At 54.2% G+C, this 19,254-nt stretch overlaps 1 protein-coding gene across 1 annotated transcript in view; it reads left to right on the forward strand.

Moving 5' to 3' along the window:
* Positions 1–19,254, forward strand: part of LOC122540190 (dynein axonemal heavy chain 6-like) — a 1,075,999-nt gene that overhangs the window by 1,039,775 nt on the left and 16,970 nt on the right. Inside the window, exons 74-76 of the mRNA XM_087984706.1 lie at positions 1,939–2,135; positions 7,498–7,610; positions 8,382–8,494. Of these exons, the coding sequence (XP_087840832.1) occupies positions 1,939–2,135; positions 7,498–7,610; positions 8,382–8,494 (423 nt within the window). The remainder of the gene's footprint in view (positions 1–1,938; positions 2,136–7,497; positions 7,611–8,381; positions 8,495–19,254) is intronic.

Here is a 19,254-nt window from a genome sequence, read left to right on the forward strand (position 1 = left end):
AGAGGTGAGGGTTGTACAGGGAGAGATAGATGGGGGTGAGGGTGGTACAGGCAGAGATGGGCAGGAGGTGAGGGTGGTACAGGGAGAAATGGGCAGGAGGTGAGGGTGGTACAGGGAGAGATGGGCAGGAGGTGAGGGTGGTACAGGGAGAGATGGACAGGAGGTGAGGGTGGTACAGGGAGAGATGGGCAGGAGGTGAGGGTGATGCAGGGAGAGATGGACAGGAGGTGAGGGTTGTACAGGGAGAGATGGGCAGGAGGTGAGGGTGGTACAGGGAGGGATGGGCAGGAGGTGAGGGTGGTACAGGGAGGGATCGGCAGGAGGTGAGGGTGGTACAGGGAGGGATGGGCAGGAGGTGAGGGTGGTACAGGGAGGGATGGGCAGAGGTAAGGGTGGTACAGGGAGGGATGGGCAGGAGGTGTGGGTGGTACAGGGAGAGATGGGCAGGAGGTGAGGGTGGTACAGGGAGGGATGGGCAGGAGGTGAGGGTGGTACAGGGAGAGATGGACAGGAGGTGAGGGTGGTACAGGGAGGGATGGGCAGGAGGTGAGGGTGGTACAGGGAGGGATGGGCAGGAGGTGAGGGTGGTACAGGGAGGGATGGGCAGGAGGTGAGGGTGGTACAGGGAGGGATGGGCAGGAGGTGAGGGTGGTACAGGGAGGGATGGGCAGGAGGTGAGGGTGGTACAGGGAGAGATGGGCAGGAGGTGAGGGTGGTACAGGGAGGGATGGGCAGGAGGTGAGGGTGGTACAGGGAGGGATCGGCAGGAGGTGAGGGTGGTACAGGGAGGGATGGGCAGGAGGTGAGGGTGGTACAGGGAGGGATGGGCAGGAGGTGAGGGTGGTACAGGGAGGGATGGGCAGGAGGTGTGGGTGGTACAGGGAGAGATGGGCAGGAGGTGAGGGTGGTACAGGGAGGGATGGGCAGGAGGTGAGGGTGGTACAGGGAGAGATGGACAGGAGGTGAGGGTGGTACAGGGAGGGATGGGCAGGAGGTGAGGGTGGTACAGGGAGGGATGGGCAGGAGGTGAGGGTGGTACAGGGAGGGATCGGCAGGAGGTGAGGGTGGTACAGGGAGAGATGGGCAGGAGGTGAGGGTGGTACAGGGAGGGATGGGCAGGAGGTGAGGGTGGTACAGGGAGGGATGGGCAGGAGGTGAGGGTGGTACAGGGAGAGATGGGCAGGAGGTGAGGGTGGTACAGGGAGGGATGGGCAGGAGGTGAGGGTGGTACAGGGAGGGATGGGCAGGAGGTGAGGGTGGTACAGGGAGGGATCGGCAGGAGGTGAGGGTGGTACAGGGAGGGATGGGCAGGAGGTGAGGGTGGTACAGGGAGGGATGGGCAGGAGGTGAGGGTGGTACAGGGAGAGATGGGCAGGAGGTGAGGGTTGTACAGGGAGAGATGGGCAGGAGGTGAGGGTGGTACAGGGAGGGATGGGCAGGAGGTGAGGGTGATGCAGGGAGAGATGGGCAGGAGGTGAGGGTGGTACAGGGAGGGATGGGCACGAGGTGAGGGTGGTACAGGGAGGGATGGGCAGGAGGTGAGGGTGGTACAGGGAGGGATGGGCAGGAGGTGAGGGTGGTACAGGGAGAGATGGACAGGAGGTGAGGGTGGTACAGGGAGAGATGGACAGGAGGTGAGGGTGGTGCAGGGAGAGATGGGCAGGAGGTGAGGGTGGTACAGGGAGAGATGGACAGGCAGGATTTGTGGAGAATTTGAGCTATTCTTCGCCTGCAGAATCCCTCCGACCCCCACCCATTCCCCCTGTCCCCATCCTGTTGTTGTGAATGTGGTGTCCCTGGCTGGGTCTCCCTCCCACGCTTCCTGCACATCCTCCTGACAAGACGGTCTGACCAGCTTCATGCCCGATCAGTGTTCACCAGCTGCTCCCTGTGCCCACTGCCACCAGTTTGACCCTGTTGCTGCCTCCTCCTCCCCAGGCTATGATTCCTTGGTCAACTCCGCACTGCTGGTCATCCTGCGGCAGGAGATCTCTCGATTTAATCGGCTGCTCTCAGTGGTTTGTTCCTCACTGCGCTCCCTCTGCCTCGTCGTGAAGGGACAGATGATCCTGACGGACACTCTTGAGGAAACCTACAATTCCTTTCTCAGTATGAAGATGCCGAAACTTTGGCAGGTAATGTGCATTGCTCAGTCATAGTCAATCCCGAAAGGCTGCAAACCACAGGGAATTGGAGATAGAGATAATCAGCTACTAAAGCACACAGGCAGACTGGTCGAGACACAGGGAAACCTTATGCATAGCAATCTAACAGGAGTAATGTTGGTCAAACAGTAACATGCAACTGTTGGACAGACCAGGATTGAACTTGACTGAAGCCTATAATCCTGACAGGATATTTATGTAGATATAGATGTAGATATAGATATGGGAGAAGTCAGAAATAAGTATGTTTAAGATAAAGAGAGTGATTTTTTTCTCTCTCTCAGATGGTCATCCTGAACTGACATTGGAAGCAGAGTCTGAGGGTCATGGAGATGTGGGGCACAGATGCTGACCAGTTTTCAGGCAGATCGCGAGAGATTCTGGGTGACAAAGGAAGGGTGACAGGCAGCCATGTGGATTTGCGTTTGCAATCCAATCGGCCATGAATAGCAGAGCCGGCTGGAAGGATCCGTCAGCATCTGCAGCTCGCTGTCTGAGAGAATGCTCAACAACACTGTCAGAGGGGGGAGCTGGATCATCTTCCAAAGATAGTAGGGCCACAGCTGGAATGTCCTGCAGCTCAGTACAGAGAGACATGAGGACATGACAGCACACAGTGACCTCCTTGTGTACTGCAGCCACTCTGTAATTCTATCCACAACACCCACCAGTGCTTCCGAATTCTCGTCATTCCTCATTTACTGCCAGACTCATCTGACTTCCTGTTCCTTTCTCACTCATCTCCTGCTGTTACCTTGCACCTTCACATGCTCCACTTAGAATTCTGTCTGTCTTTTCAAAATGTTTGAGCCACAGCGCCAGAGACCCGGGTTCAATTCCCGCCTCAGGCGACTGACTGTGTGGAGTTTGCACATTCTCCCCGTGTCTGCGTGGGTTTTCTCCGGGTGCTCCGGTTTCCTCCCACAGTCCAAAGATATGCAGGTCAGGTGAATTGGCCATGCTAAATTGCCCGTAGTGTTAGGTAAAGGGGTAAATGTAGGGGTATGGGTGGGTTACGCCTCAGTGGGTCGGTGTGGACTTGTTGGGCCGAAGGGCCTGTTTCCACACTGTAATGTAATGTAATCTAATCTTCCAAGGACTGAATAGCAAGGGTGATGGTGAGAAAGTTAGCCAGGGACTAGCTCCTTGACGTTAAACCTCAACGCTCTGATGTTCCCACTGAAGGTGAAAGGGTGAGCCAGGATTCCAGTGAGTGAGCGATGGGTGGTCTCCTTGCATGGATTCACATACAACAACATGAATCACAATCACACACCATCTCACTTCATCGACAGGCGGTTTCCCATTCTCCCAGACTCACTGGTGGCTCCTTGTGCTCTCCACCTTCAACACCAGGCCCCAGCGTCAGAGCGCACAGTCACTGGGAGTAACTTTCAACCAAGGCTAGGGCTGTTCGTCTGGGGTACTCTGTACAGTCAGGGGTATCCGAGTCCAGGGGATGCCTTACTCACCCAGGAGCTGGTGGCCTGTGGTATTATCACTGGACTGTTCCAACCCGCGGACCTTGGCTCAATTCCTGCCCTGGCTGATGGTGGAATTTGAATTCAATTTAATTTTAAAATCTGGAATTAAGAGTCGAAGGAAAAACCCATCAGATTCACTAATGTCCTTTAGGGTGGGAATCTGCTAACCTTTCCTCGTCTCCAGACCCACAGCGATGGGGCTGACCCGTCGCTGCCCTCCTGGGCAATTAGTGATGGGCAATAAACGCTGGCCCAGCCAGTGGCACCTTCATCCTGTGAATAAATCAAACAAGCCTCAGTGAAGCAGCACAAAGTCCAGGCGATGATCAAAGTAGCACCGCCCCCCCCCCCCCCCCCCCCCACCCCACCGGTCACGAAAACCCTGGGAGAACCGACTGGCTGCACAGGCACACCGAGTCATTCCCTCATACTTTGGGCTGCTTTTACACAGCGATGTCTTTAATGGGGCTGGGAAGAGAAGGGCTCAGTGTTCGGACAGAACTCGCACTGTCATACGTTCACCCTGCGACATTATTGGCATGGTCTCCACTGTCCAAGTTAAACTGGCAGCTTCTCCCTTGTTGGAGTGCTCCATGCTCCATGTCCCAGTGTATCGAGGACCATGCCAGGCCATCCTTTGGGAGGCATGGGAATATTGACTGTTCCCATCACTGAGGAGCTGTCCTGACCCAGTCTGATTGATGGATCCATGAGGAGAAAGTGAGGTCTGCAGATGCTGGAGATCAGAGATGGAAACGTGTTGCTGGAAAAGCGCAGCAGGTCAGGCAGCATCCAGGGAACAGGAGAATCGACGTTTCGGGCATTAGCCCTTCTTCCTGAAGAAGGGCTAATGCCCGAAACGTCGATTCTCCTGTTCCCTAGATGCTGCCTGACCTGCTGCGCTTTTCCAGCAACACATTTCCATCCATGATTGATGGATCCAGTCCACTGCAGGGGTTCTTATTGGGATGTTACAAAGCAGTGAAGGTGTAGAGATAGGAAAGACCAGCAAGATGTGGACCAGCGACAACCCCCCCCACCCACACACGCGCCTAGCAGCAGCTGGAGGTGTGTCCCCCTGGTGGACAGGAGGACCAAAATCAATCATTTCCTCTGCATCACTGAGGGGTCCAAGACTGAGGATGTTCAGGGACATTGTCACTGGCCCGAATGGGCAGGTGCCCATCAAGGTGCCAGCTGGATTGAACTGGAATGTGACCAGCTCCTACCACGACGCCAATGGGGACCTGCAGAGGATCTCGAAATGGTCAACTCACAAAAGTGTTAGGGCTGTTATCACTGCGGTCTGTGCCAGATCACACCGCCACGTCCCTTTGTAATTTTTATAAGGGTTAGTAATTTTTATTAATGACTTGGATGAGGGGATTGAAGGCTGGGTCAGCAAGTTTGCAGGTGACACAAAGGTTGGAGGTGTCGTTGACAGTATAGAGGACTGTTGTAGGCTGCAGCGGGACATTGACAGGATGCAGAGATGGGCTGAGAGGTGGCAGATGGAGTTCAACCTGGATAAATGCGAAGTGATGCATTTTGGAAGGTTGAATTTAAAGGTGAGTACAGGATTAAGGATAGGATTCTTGGCAGTGTGGAGGAACAGAGGGATCTTGGTGTGCAGGTACATAGATCCCTTAAAATGGCCACCCAAGTGGACAGGGTTGTTAAGAAACCATATGGTGTTTTGGCTTTCATTAACAGGGGGGATTGAGTTTAAGAGCCGTGAGATCTTGTTGCAGCTCTATAAACTTTGGTTAGACTGCACTTGGAATACTGTGTCCAGTTCTGGTCGCCCTATTATAGGAAAGATGTGGATGATTTGGAGAGGGTTCAGAGGAGGTTTATCAGGATGCTGCCTGGACTGGAGGGCTTATCTTATGAAGAGAGATTGACTGAGCTTGGACTTTTTTCATTGGAGAAAAGGAGGAGGAGAGGGGACCTAATTGAGACATACAAGATAATGAGAGGCATAGATAGAGTCGATAGCCAGAGACTATTTCCCAGGGCAGAAATGGCTAACACGAGGGGTCATAGTTTTAAGCTGGTTGGGGGAAAGTATAGAGCGGATGTCAGAGGCGGGTTGTTTACACAGAGTTGTGAGAGCATGGAATGCGTTGCCAACAGCAGTTGTGGAAGCAAGGTCATTGGGGACATTTAAGAGACTGCTGGACATGCATATGGTCACAGAAATTTGAGGGTGCATACATGAGGATCAATGGTTGGCACAACATCATGGGCTGAAGGGCCTGTTCTGTGCTGTACTGTTCTATGTTCTAGGTTCTATGTTCTATCCCTGTGTTTCCCTGGTGATGGGATCTGTGGTGAAGTCAGGACCCTCAGTGGTGTCCTCCTGGTGCCTGTCCACACATGCCAGTCAGAGTCCCACTGTACCATGGAGTAAAGGGTACTTCCATCACTTCGATCAATAGCCACACTCCATCTTCACCACCTACAGCTGCCATGATGCGGTTTTTCTCGAGTGCTCTCATATTCCAATCTGTTCAGGGAGCCTGTTGCCTCCGAAGCTTGGTTCCTGGAGGATGAGGCCTTCCCTTGCTGGCCTTGGCTGAAGACTATATGGATCCCTGAATGAGATGGAATGGTGGTACAATGCTGCCCATTCTTTGCCCAGCGATGAGAATCTGCTGGACTCTAATGGACATTACAGAAAGTCTAGCCCAGATTTCAACAGGCTTGGAATCATAACGTGTACCTCAGGACATGTCAGCTGTGTAGGAGTGTGTGCCACACAGGTATGTACCTGCTGGCTCTGTTGTTAGCACTGCTATCTTACTGTATGAAAAACCCAGGTTCGATTCCAGCCGTGGGTGACTGTCTGTGTAGAGTTTGCATGTTCTCCCTGTGTCTGCATGGATTTCCTCTGGATGCTCCAGTTTCCTGCCCAGATGTGTGGGTTAGCCATGGGAAATGAGTGTTACAGGGATAGGTGTGTACCCAATGAGTTGGTGTGCACCCAATGAGTTATGAAATTGAAGGTGTGTGCTGTACCCTGAAAACTGTTTTATGCTGAGATGTTGCAGGCACCTGTCGTGTGACTGACTAACAGTCTCAGAGTACACTGCAAAGCTGAAAATATGGAACATTCAGCTGTTTCCACAACACTTTAAATTTCACCAATCAGTTTAAATTATGCCCCAGGATAGAAAAACCCAATCGAATTTGAATTTTACTGTTGTAACAACATTGAACCAATGAAACGATCCGATGATTGGGGTATGAAAAAACCCGGCGTTTTGAGAGTTAGCCAGCGAGAGAGGTCCATCTCGGGAAAGAGAGAGAGAGAGAAACTGCTATTGAAAACACTCTCTACCAAAGGTACCTTTATCATATGGAACATCTTTGTAGTAGGTGACCATAGACGATCCCAGGGGACTCTCCAAACAGAGGAGGATCGACACCCGAGATGGTTTCGGAAATTGATTCGCTGTAAATGGAGCAGGGGCTTTACTGGATTGGCAGATTGTTAGGGAGTGGGAGGGAGATAACAAGGCCTTGCAAAGAGGGAGGCATGGAGTCGGAAATAGTTGTTGTTTAATGTTCTGTTTTGGAGTTAAAAATTAAAATTGTTATTTTCTCTTTAAATAGTGGAATTTGGGGAGTACTGTGACACTCATGGTTTGACAGATTCCGAGCTGGGGGAAGCTTTTCTGGGAGTTTGGTTGAGTTAACGGAAGGGTTTGGCCCGGATGGTGGCAATGGACAGCTTCCCCACTGAAGGGAGACGACAACACAAACATTGATAGGATATGAAGGGGGGTATTTGTTTTGAGTAATGCTTCCCGTTTGGGTGTGAATTCCGTTCTCTTCCCATGCAGCAACATTCCTATGAATCCTGCAAACCCCTGGCCTCCTGGATTGATGACCTGGTTGAGCGGGTGAATTTCTTCAGGACCTGGTCAAGGCAATTTACTGCAACTGCTCAGAAAAGGTACACGCAGCCAGATCCCCAGTGATCACTCCACTACCAGATCCCCATCCCCCGGATCCCCAGTGATCACTCCACGACCAGATCCCCATCCCCCGGATCCCCAGTGATCACTCCACGACCAGATCCCCACCCCCCGGATCCCCAGTGATCACTCCACGACCAGATCCCCATCCCCCGGATCCCCAGTGATCACTCCACAACCAGATCCCCATCTCCCAGATTCCCAGTGATCACTCCACGACCAGATCCCCATCCCCCAGATCCCCAGTGATCACTCCACGAGCAGATCCCCATCCCCCAGATCCCCAGTGATCACTCCACGACTAGGTCCCCATCCCCCAGATCCCCAGTGATCACTTCACTACCAGATCCCCATCCCCCAGATCCCCAGTGATCACTCCACTACCAGATCCCCATCTCCCGGATCCCCAGTGATCACTTCACTACCAGATCCCCATCCCCTAGATCCCCAGTGATCACTCCACTACCAGATCTCCATCCCCCAGATCCCCAGTGATCACTCCACTACCAGATCCCCATCCCCCAGATCCCCAGTGATCACTCCACTACCAGATCCCCATCCCCCAGATCCCCAGTGATTACCCCACTGTCCGATCCCCATCTCCCTGATCTCCTGGTTTCTCTCCCAAATCTGATCCAACTTTCTCCACTCTCAAATGTAAATCTCATTTGCTCTGGTGGCTACTTCGTAACCTAAGGATACAGGGCACATCCTGCATTTAACCGCATCCTCATCTTAATGCTCAACAGGATCTCCTCTGGGAAAACTCTGAAATTACCCTCGAAAAAGGCGAGTGAGCTTCAGGAGATCGACCGCCCAGAACCGTATTCCTTCTGGCTATCTGCATTCTTCTTCCCACAAGGTAGGTTACCAAGGGCCTGTACTGATCCCTCACAGACTGAGCCCCTGTACTGGTCCCTCACAGACTGAGCCCCTGTACTGATCCCTCGCAGACTGAGCACCTGTACTGATCCCTCACTGACTGAGCACCCGTACTGGTCCCTCACAGTCTGATCACCTGTACTGGTCCCTCACAGACTGAGCGCCTGTACTGGTCCCTCACTGACTGAGCCCCTGTACTGATCACTCACAGACTGAGCCCCTGTACTGATCCCTCACTGACTGAGCACCTGTACTGGTCCCTCACCGTCTGATCACCTGTACTGTTCCCTCACAGACTGAGCATCTGTACTGTTCCCTCACAGACTGGGCGTCTGTACTGGTCCCTCACAGTCTGATCACCTGTACTGGTCCCTCACAGACTGAGCACCTGTACTGGTCCCTCACAGACTGAGCACCTGTACTGGTCCCTCACAGACTGAGCACCTGTACTGGCCCCTCACAGACTGGGCACCTGTACTGGACCCTCACAGTCTGATCACCTGTACTGGTCCCTCACAGTCTGATCACCTGTACTGGCCACTCACAGACTGAGCGCCTGTACTGGTCCCTCACAGACTGAGCGCCTGTACTGTTCCCTCACAGACTGAGCGCCTGTACTGTTCCCTCACAGACTGAGCGCCTGTACTGGTCCCTCACTGACTGAGCACCTGTACTGGTCCCTCACTGACTGAGCACCTGTACTGGTCCCTCACTGACTGAGCACCTGTACTGGTCCCTCACTGACTGAGCACCTGTACTGGTCCCCCACTGACTGAGCGCCTGTACTGGTCCCTCACAGACTGAGCGCCTGTACTGATCCCTCACTGACTGAGCACCTGTACTGATCCCTCACTGACTGAGCGTCTGTACTGGTCCCTCACAGACTGAGCACCTGTACTGGTCCCTCACAGACTGAGCACCTGTACTGGCCCCTCACAGACTGAGCGTCTGTGCTGGTCCCTCACAGTCTGATCACCTCTACTGATCCCTCACAGACTGAGCACCTGTACTGATCCCTCACAGACTGAGCGCCTGTATTGTTCCCTCACAGACTGAGCGCCTGTACTGGTCCCTCACAGACTGAGCGCCTGTACTGTTCCCTCACAGACTGAGCGCTTGTACTGGTCCCTCACTGACTGAGCACCTGTACTGGTCCCTCACTGACTGAGCACCTGTACTGGTCCCTCACTGACTGAGCACCTGTACTGGTCCCCCACTGACTGAGCGCCTGTACTGGTCCCTCACAGACTGAGCACCTGTACTGATCCCTCACTGACTGAGCACCTGTACTGATCCCTCACTGACTGAGCGTCTGTACTGGTCCCTCACAGACTGAGCACCTGTACTGGTCCCTCACAGACTGAGCACCTGTACTGGCCCCTCACAGACTGAGCGTCTGTACTGGTCCCTCACAGTCTGATCACCTGTACTGATCCCTCACAGACTGAGCACCTGTACTGGCCCCTCACAGACTGAGCACCTGTACTGGTCCCTCACAGTCTGATCACCTGTACTGATCCCTCATTGACTGAGCGCCTGTACTGATCCCTCACAGACTGAGCACCTGTACTGGTCCCTCACAGTCTGATCACCTGTACTGTTCCTTCACAGACTGAGCACCTGTACTGGTCCCTCACAGTCTGATCACCTGTACTGGTCCCCCACTGACTGAGCACCTGTACTGATCCCTCACAGACTGAGCACCTGTACTGATCCCTCACTGACTGAGCGTCTGTACTGATCCCTCACTGACTGAGCACCTGTACTGGCCCCTCACAGACTGATCACCTGTACTGTTCCCTCACAGACTGAGTGTCTGGACTGGTCCCTCACAGACTGAGCGCCTGTACTGGCCCCTCACAGACTGATCACCTGTACTGTTCCCTCACAGACTGAGCGCCTGTACTGATCCCTCACTGACTGAGCACCTGTACTGGTCCCTCACAGTCTGATCACCTGTACTGATCCCTCATTGACTGAGCGTCTGTACTGGTCCCTCACAGACTGAGCACCTGTACTGATCCCTCACAGACTGAGCGTCTGTACTGATCCCTCACTGACTGAGCACCTGTACTGGCCCCTCACAGACTGATCACCTGTACTGTTCCCTCACAGACTGAGCGTCTGTACTGGTCCCTCACAGACTGAGCGCCTGTACTGGCCCCTCACAGACTGATCACCTTTACTGTTCCCTCACAGACTGAGCGCCTGTACTGATCCCTCACTGACTGAGCACCTGTACTGGTCCCTCACAGTCTGATCACCTGTACTGATCCCTCATTGACTGAGCGTCTGTACGATCCCTCACTGACTGAGCGTCTGTACTGATCCCTCACAGACTGAGCACCTGTACTGGTCCCTCACAGTCTGATCACCTGTACTGATCCCTCATGGACTGAGCGTCTGTACGATCCCTCACTGACTGAGCACCTGTACTGATCCCTCACAGACTGAGCACCTGTACTGGTCCCTCACAGTCTGATCACCTGTACTGTTCTCTCACAGACTGAGCACCTGTACTGGTCCCCCACAGTCTGATCACCTGTACTGGTCCCCCACTGACTGAGCACCTGTACTGATCCCTCACAGACTGAGCACCTGTACTGATCCCTCACTGACTGAGCACCTGTACTGATCCCTCACTGACTGAGCACCTGTACTGATCCCTCACAGACTGAGCACCTGTACTGGTCCCTCACAGTCTGATCACCTGTACTGTTCCCTCACAGACTGAGCGTCTGTACTGGTCCCTCACAGACTGATCACCTGTACTGGTCCCTCACAGTCTGATCACCTGTACTGGTCCCTCACAGTCTGATCACCTGTACTGTTCCCTCACAGTCTGATCACCTGTACTGTTCCCTCACTGACTGAGCACCTGTACTGATCCCTCACTGACTGAGCACCTGTACTGTTCCCTCACAGACTGAGCACCTGTACTGGTCCCTCACAGTCTGATCACCTGTACTGATCCCTCACAGACTGAGCACCCGTACTGGTCCGTCACAGTCTGATCACCTGTACTGATCCCTCACTGACTGAGCACCCGTACTGGTCCCTCACAGTCTGATCACCTGTACTGTTCCCTCACAGACTGAGCACCTGTACTGGTCCCTCACAGTCTGATCACCTGTACTGTTCCCTCACAGACTGAGCGTCTGTACTGGTCCCTCACAGTCTGATCACCTGTACTGGTCCCTCACAGTCTGATCACCTGTACTGGTCCCTCACAGTCTGATCACCTGTACTGGTCCCTCACACTCTGTTCCCCCACAGACTGAGCACCTGTACTGATCCCTCACTGACTGAGCCCCTGTACTGGTCCCTCACAGACTGAGCCCCAGTACTGATCCCTCACAGACTGAGCACCCGTACTGGTCCCTCACAGTCTGATCACCTGTACTGTTCCCTCACAGACTGAGCGTCTGTACTGGTCCCTCACAGTCTGATCACCTGTACTGGCCCCTCACAGACTGAGCGCCTGTACTGGTCCCTCACAGACTGAGCGCCTGTATTGGACCCTCACAGTCTGATCACCTGTACTGTTTCCTCACAGACTGAGCGTCTGTACTGGTCCCTCACAGTCTGATCACCTGTACTGGCCCCTCACAGACTGAGCGCCTGTACTGGTCCCTCACAGACTGTGCGCCTGTACTGTTCCCTCACAGACTCAGCGCCTGTACTGATCCCTCACTGACTGAGCACCTGTACTGCTCCCCCACTGACTGAGCACCTGTACTGATCCCTCACTGACTGAGCGTCTGTACTGGTCCCTCACAGACTGAGCACCTGTACTGATCCCTCACTGACTGAGCCCCTGTACTGGTCCCTCACAGACTGAGCACCTGTACTGATCCCTCACAGACTGAGCACCTGTACTGATCCCTCACTGACTGAGCGTCTGTACTGATCCCTCACTGACTGAGCACCTGTACTGGCCCCTCACAGACTGATCACCTGTACTGTTCCCTCACAGACTGAGCGTCTGTACTGGTCCCTCACAGACTGAGCGCCTGTACTGGCCCCTCACAGACTGATCACCTTTACTGTTCCCTCACAGACTGAGCGCCTGTACTGATCCCTCACTGACTGAGCACCTGTACTGGTCCCTCACAGACTGAGCACCTGTACTGTTCCCTCACAGACTGAGCGCCTGTACTGTTCCCTCACAGACTGAGCGCCTGTACTGTTCCCTCACAGACTGAACACCTGTACTGATCCCTCACTGACTGAGCACCTGTACTGGTCCCTCACTGACTGAGCACCTGTACTGGTCCCCCACTGACTGAGCACCTGTACTGATCCCTCACTGACTGAGCATCTGTACTGGTCCCTCACAGACTGAGCACCTGTACTGGTCCCTCACAGACTGAGCACCTGTACTGGCCCCTCACAGACTGAGCACCTGTAGTGGTCCCTCACAGTCTGATCACCTGTACTGATCCCTCATTGACTGAGCGTCTGTACGATCCCTCACTGACTGAGCACCTGTACTGATCCCTCACAGACTGAGCACCTGTACTGGTCCCTCACAGTCTGATCACCTGTACTGTTCCCTCACAGACTGAGCACCTGTACTGGTCCCTCACAGTCTGATCACCTGTACTGGTCCCCCACTGACTGAGCACCTGTACTGATCCCTCACAGACTGAGCACCTGTACTGATCCCTCACTGACTGAGCGTCTGTACTGATCCCTCACTGACTGAGCACCTGTACTGGCCCCTCACAGACTGATCACCTGTACTGTTCCCTCACAGACTGAGTGTCTGTACTGGTCCCTCACAGACTGAGCGCCTGTACTGGCCCCTCACAGACTGATCACCTTTACTGTTCCCTCACAGACTGAGCGCCTGTACTGATCCCTCACTGACTGAGCACCTGTACTGGTCCCTCACAGTCTGATCACCTGTACTGATCCCTCATTGACTGAGCGTCTGTACTGGTCCTTCACAGACTGAGCACCTGTACTGATCCCTCACAGACTGAGCGTCTGTACTGATCCCTCACTGACTGAGCACCTGTACTGGCCCCTCACAGACTGATCACCTGTACTGTTCCCTCACAGACTGAGCGTCTGTACTGGTCCCTCACAGACTGAGCGCCTGTACTGGCCCCTCACAGACTGATCACCTTTACTGTTCCCTCACAGACTGAGCGCCTGTACTGATCCCTCACTGACTGAGCACCTGTACTGGTCCCTCACAGTCTGATCACCTGTACTGATCCCTCATTGACTGAGCGTCTGTACGATCCCTCACTGACTGAGCGTCTGTACTGATCCCTCACAGACTGAGCACCTGTACTGGTCCCTCACAGTCTGATCACCTGTACTGATCCCTCATTGACTGAGCGTCTGTACGATCCCTCACAGACTGAGCACCTGTACTGAACCCTCACAGACTGAGCACCTGTACTGGTCCCTCACAGTCTGATCACCTGTACTGTTCCCTCACAGACTGAGCACCTGTACTGGTCCCTCACAGTCTGATCACCTGTACTGGTCCCCCACTGACTGAGCACCTGTACTGATCCCTCACAGACTGAGCACCTGTACTGATCCCTCACTGACTGAGCACCTGTACTGATCCCTCACTGACTGAGCACCTGTACTGATCCCTCACTGACTGAGCACCTGTACTGATCCCTCACTCACTGAGCACCGAGACTGATCCCTCACTGACTGAGCACCTGTACTGATCCCTCACTGACTGAGCACCGAGACTGATCCCTCACTGACTGAGCACCTGTACTGGTCCCTCACAGTCTGATCACCTGTACTGTTCCCTCACAGACTGAGCGTCTGTACTGGTCCCTCACAGACTGATCACCTGTACTGGTCCCTCACAGTCTGATCACCTGTGCTGGTCCCTCACAGTCTGATCACCTGTACTGTTCCCTCACTGACTGAGCAGCTGTACTGATCCCTCACTGACTGAGCACGTGTACTGTTCCCTCACAGACTGAGCACCTGTACTGGTCCCTCACAGTCTGATCACCTGTACTGATCCCTCACAGACTGAGCACCCGTACTGGTCCGTCACAGTCTGATCACCTGTACTGATCCCTCACTGACTGAGCACCCGTACTGGTCCCTCACAGTCTGATCACCTGTACTGTTCCCTCACAGACTGAGCACCTGTACTGGTCCCTCACAGTCTGTTCCCTCACAGACTGAGCACCTGTACTGATCCCTCACTGACTGAGCCCCTGTACTGGTCCCTCACAGACTGAGCCCCAGTACTGATCCCTCACAGACTGAGCACCCGTACTGGTCCCTCACAGTCTGATCACCTGTACTGTTCCCTCACTGACTGAGCACCTGTACTGGTCCCTCACAGTCTGATCACCTGTACTGGCCCCTCACAGACTGAGCGCCTGTACTGGTCCCTCACAGACTGAGCGCCTGTATTGGACCCTCACAGTCTGATCACCTGTACTGTTCCCTCACAGACTGAGCGTCTGTACTGGTCCCTCACAGTCTGATCACCTGTACTGGCCCCTCACAGACTGAGCGCCTGTACTGGTCCCTCACAGACTGAGCGCCTGGACTGTTCCCTCACAGACTCAGCGCCTGTACTGATCCCTCACTGACTGAGCGTCTGTACTGGTCCCTCACAGACTGAGCACCTGTACTGGTCCCTCACAGACTGAGCACCTGTACTGGCCCCTCACAGACTGAGCACCTGTAGTGGTCCCTCACAGTCTGATCACCTGTACTGATCCCTCATTGACTGAGCGTCTGTACGATCCCTCACTGACTGAGCACCTGTACTGATCCCTCACAGACTGAGCACCTGTACTGGTCCCTCACAGTCTGATCACCTGTACTGTTCCCTCACAGACTGAACACCTGTACTGGTCCCTCACAGTCTGATCACCTGTACTGGTCCCCCACTGACTGAGCACCTGTACTGATCCCTCACAGACTGAGCACCTGTACTGATCCCTCACTGACTGAGCGTCTGTACTGATCCCTCACTGACTGAGCACCTGTACTGGCCCCTCACAGACTGATCACCTGTACTGTTACCTCACAGACTGAGTGTCTGTACTGGTCCCTCACAGACTGAGCGCCTGTACTGGCCCCTCACAGACTGATCACCTTTACTGTTCCCTCACAGACTGAGCGCCTGTACTGATCCCTCACTGACTGAGCACCTGTACTGGTCCCTCACAGTCTGATCACCTGTACTGATCCCTCATTGACTGAGCGTCTGTACTGGTCCCTCACAGACTGAGCACCTGTACTGATCCCTCACAGACTGAGCGTCTGTACTGATCCCTCACTGACTGAGCACCTGTACTGGCCCCTCACAGACTGATCACCTGTACTGTTCCCTCACAGACTGAGCGTCTGTACTGGTCCCTCACAGACTGAGCGCCTGTACTGGCCCCTCACAGACTGATCACCTTTACTGTTCCCTCACAGACTGAGCGCCTGTACTGATCCCTCACTGACTGAGCACCTGTACTGGTCCCTCACAGTCTGATCACCTGTACTGATCCCTCATTGACTGAGCGTCTGTACGATCCCTCACTGACTGAGCGTCTGTACTGATCCCTCACAGACTGAGCACCTGTACTGGTCCCTCACAGTCTGATCACCTGTACTGATCCCTCATTGACTGAGCGTCTGTACGATCCCTCACAGACTGAGCACCTGTACTGATCCCTCACAGACTGAGCACCTGTACTGGTCCCTCACAGTCTGATCACCTGTACTGTTCCCTCACAGACTGAGCACCTGTACTGGTCCCTCACAGTCTGATCACCTGTACTGGTCCCCCACTGACTGAGCACCTGTACTGATCCCTCACAGACTGAGCACCTGTACTGATCCCTCACTGACTGAGCACCTGTACTGATCCCTCACTGACTGAGCACCTGTACTGATCCCTCACTGACTGAGCACCTGTACTGATCCCTCACTGACTGAGCACCTATACTGATCCCTCACTGACTGAGCACCTGTACTGGTCCCTCACAGTCTGATCACCTGTACTGATCCCTCACAGACTGAGCACCTGTACTGGTCCCTCACAGTCTGATCACCTGTACTGTTCCCTCACAGACTGAGCGTCTGTACTGGTCCCTCACAGTCTGATCACCTGTGCTGGTCCCTCACAGTCTGATCACCTGTACTGTTCCCTCACTGACTGAGCAGCTGTACTGATCCCTCACTGACTGAGCACGTGTACTGTTCCCTCACAGACTGAGCACCTGTACTGGTCCCTCACAGTCTGATCACCTGTACTGATCCCTCACAGACTGAGCACCCGTACTGGTCCGTCACAGTCTGATCACCTGTACTGATCCCTCACTGACTGAGCACCCGTACTGGTCCCTCACAGTCTGATCACCTGTACTGTTCCCTCACAGACTGAGCACCTGTACTGGTCCCTCACAGTCTGTTCCCTCACAGACTGAGCACCTGTACTGATCCCTCACTGACTGAGCCCCTGTACTGGTCCCTCACAGACTGAGCCCCAGTACTGATCCCTCACAGACTGAGCACCCGTACTGGTCCCTCACAGTCTGATCACCTGTACTGTTCCCTCACTGACTGAGCACCTGTACTGGTCCCTCACAGTCTGATCACCTGTACTGGCCCCTCACAGACTGAGCGCCTGTACTGGTCCCTCACAGACTGAGCGCCTGTATTGGACCCTCACAGTCTGATCACCTGTACTGTTCCCTCACAGACTGAGCGTCTGTACTGGTCCCTCACAGTCTGATCACCTGTACTGGCCCCTCACAGACTGAGCGCCTGTACTGGTCCCTCACAGACTGAGCGCCTGGACTGTTCCCTCACAGACTCAGCGCCTGTACTGATCCCTCACTGACCGAGCACCTGTACTGCTCCCCCACTGACTGAGCACCTGTACTGATCCCTCACTGACTGAGCGTCTGTACTGGTCCCTCACAGACTGAGCACCTGTACTGTTCCCTCACAGACTGAGCGTCTGTACTGGTCCCTCACAGACTGAGCACCTGTACTGATCCCTCACTGACTGAGCCCCTGTACTGGTCCCTCACAGACTGAGCCCCTGTACTGATCCCTCACAGACTTAGCACCCGTACTGGTCCCTCACAGTCTGATCACCTGTACTGTTCCCTCACAGACTGAGCGTCTGTACTGGTCCCTCACAGTCTGATCACCTGTACTGGCCCCTCACAGACTGAGCGCCTGTATTGGACCCTCACTGTCTGATCACCTGTACTGTTCCCTCACAGACTGAGCACCTGTACTGGTCCCTCACAGTCTGATCACCTGTACTGGCCCCCCACTGACTGAGCGCCTGTACTGGTCCCTCACAGACTGAGCGCCTGTACTGTTCCCTCACAGACTCAGCGCCTGTACTGATCCCTCACTGACTGAGCACCTGTACTGCTCCCCCACTGACTGAGCACCTGTACTGATCCCTCACTGACTGAGCGTCTGTACTGGTCCCTCACAGACTGAGCACCTGTACTGTTCCCTCACAGACTGAGCGTCTGTACTGGTCCCTCACAGACTGAGCACCTGTACTGGTCCCTCACAGTCTGATCACCTGTATTGTTCCCTCACAGACTGACCACCTGTACTGATCCCTCACTGACTGAGCACCCGTACTGATCCCTCACAGACTGAGCACCTGTAATGGTCCCTCACAGACTGAGCCCCTGTACTGATCCCTCACAGACTGAGCACCTGTACTGTTCCCTCACAGACTGAGCACCTGTACTCGTCCCTCACAGTCTGATCACCTGTACTGTTCCCTCACAGACTGAGCGTCTGTACTGGTCCCTCACAGACTGATCACCTGTACTGGTCCCTCACAGTCTGATCACCTGTACTGTTCCCTCACAGACTGAGCGCCTGTACTGGTCCCTCACTGACTGAGCGTCTGTACTGATTCCCTCACTGACTGAGCCCCTGTACTGGTCCCTCACAGTCTGAGCACCTGTACTGGTCCCTCACAGACTGAGCGCCTGTACTGATCCCTCACAGACTGAGCGCCTGTACTGATCCCTCACAGACTGAGCACCTGTACTGGTCCCTCACAGACTGATCACCTGTACTGGTCCCTCACAGACTGATCACCTGTACTGATCCCTCACAGACTGAGCACCTGTACTGATCCCTCACATACTGAGCACCTGTACTGGTCCCTCACAGACTGAGCATCTGTACTGATCCCTCACAGACTGAGCACCTGTACTGGTCCCTCACAGACTGAGCACCTGTACTGATCCCTCACTGACTGAGCACCTGTACTGATCCCTCACAGACTGAGCACCTGTACTGATCCCTCACAGACTGAGCACCTGTACTGGTCCCTCACAGTCTGATCACCTGTACTGGTCCCTCACAGACTGAGCACCTGTACTGATCCCTCACAGACTGAGCACCTGTACTGATCCCTCACAGACTGAGCACCTGTACTGATCCCTCACAGACCGAGCACCTGTACTGATCCCTCACAGACTGAGCACCTGTACTGATCCCTCACAGACTGAGCGTCTGTACTGGTCCCTCACAGACTGAGCCCCTGTACTGATCCCTGACTGACTGAGCACCTGTACTGGTCCCTCACAGACTGAGCACCTGTACTGATCCCTCACTGACTGAGCACCTGTACTGGTCCCTCACAGTCTGATCACCTGTACTGGTCCCTCACAGACTGAGCACCTGTAGTGATCCCTCATTGACTGAGCACCTGTACTGTTCCCTCACAGACTGAGCCCCTGTACTGGT

Source organism: Chiloscyllium plagiosum, unplaced genomic scaffold, assembly GCF_037043375.1.
Source record: "Chiloscyllium plagiosum isolate Xiang-an unplaced genomic scaffold, Cpla_swu_hap1 HiC_scaffold_3, whole genome shotgun sequence".
In the NCBI taxonomy this organism is placed as follows: domain Eukaryota; kingdom Metazoa; phylum Chordata; class Chondrichthyes; order Orectolobiformes; family Hemiscylliidae; genus Chiloscyllium; species Chiloscyllium plagiosum.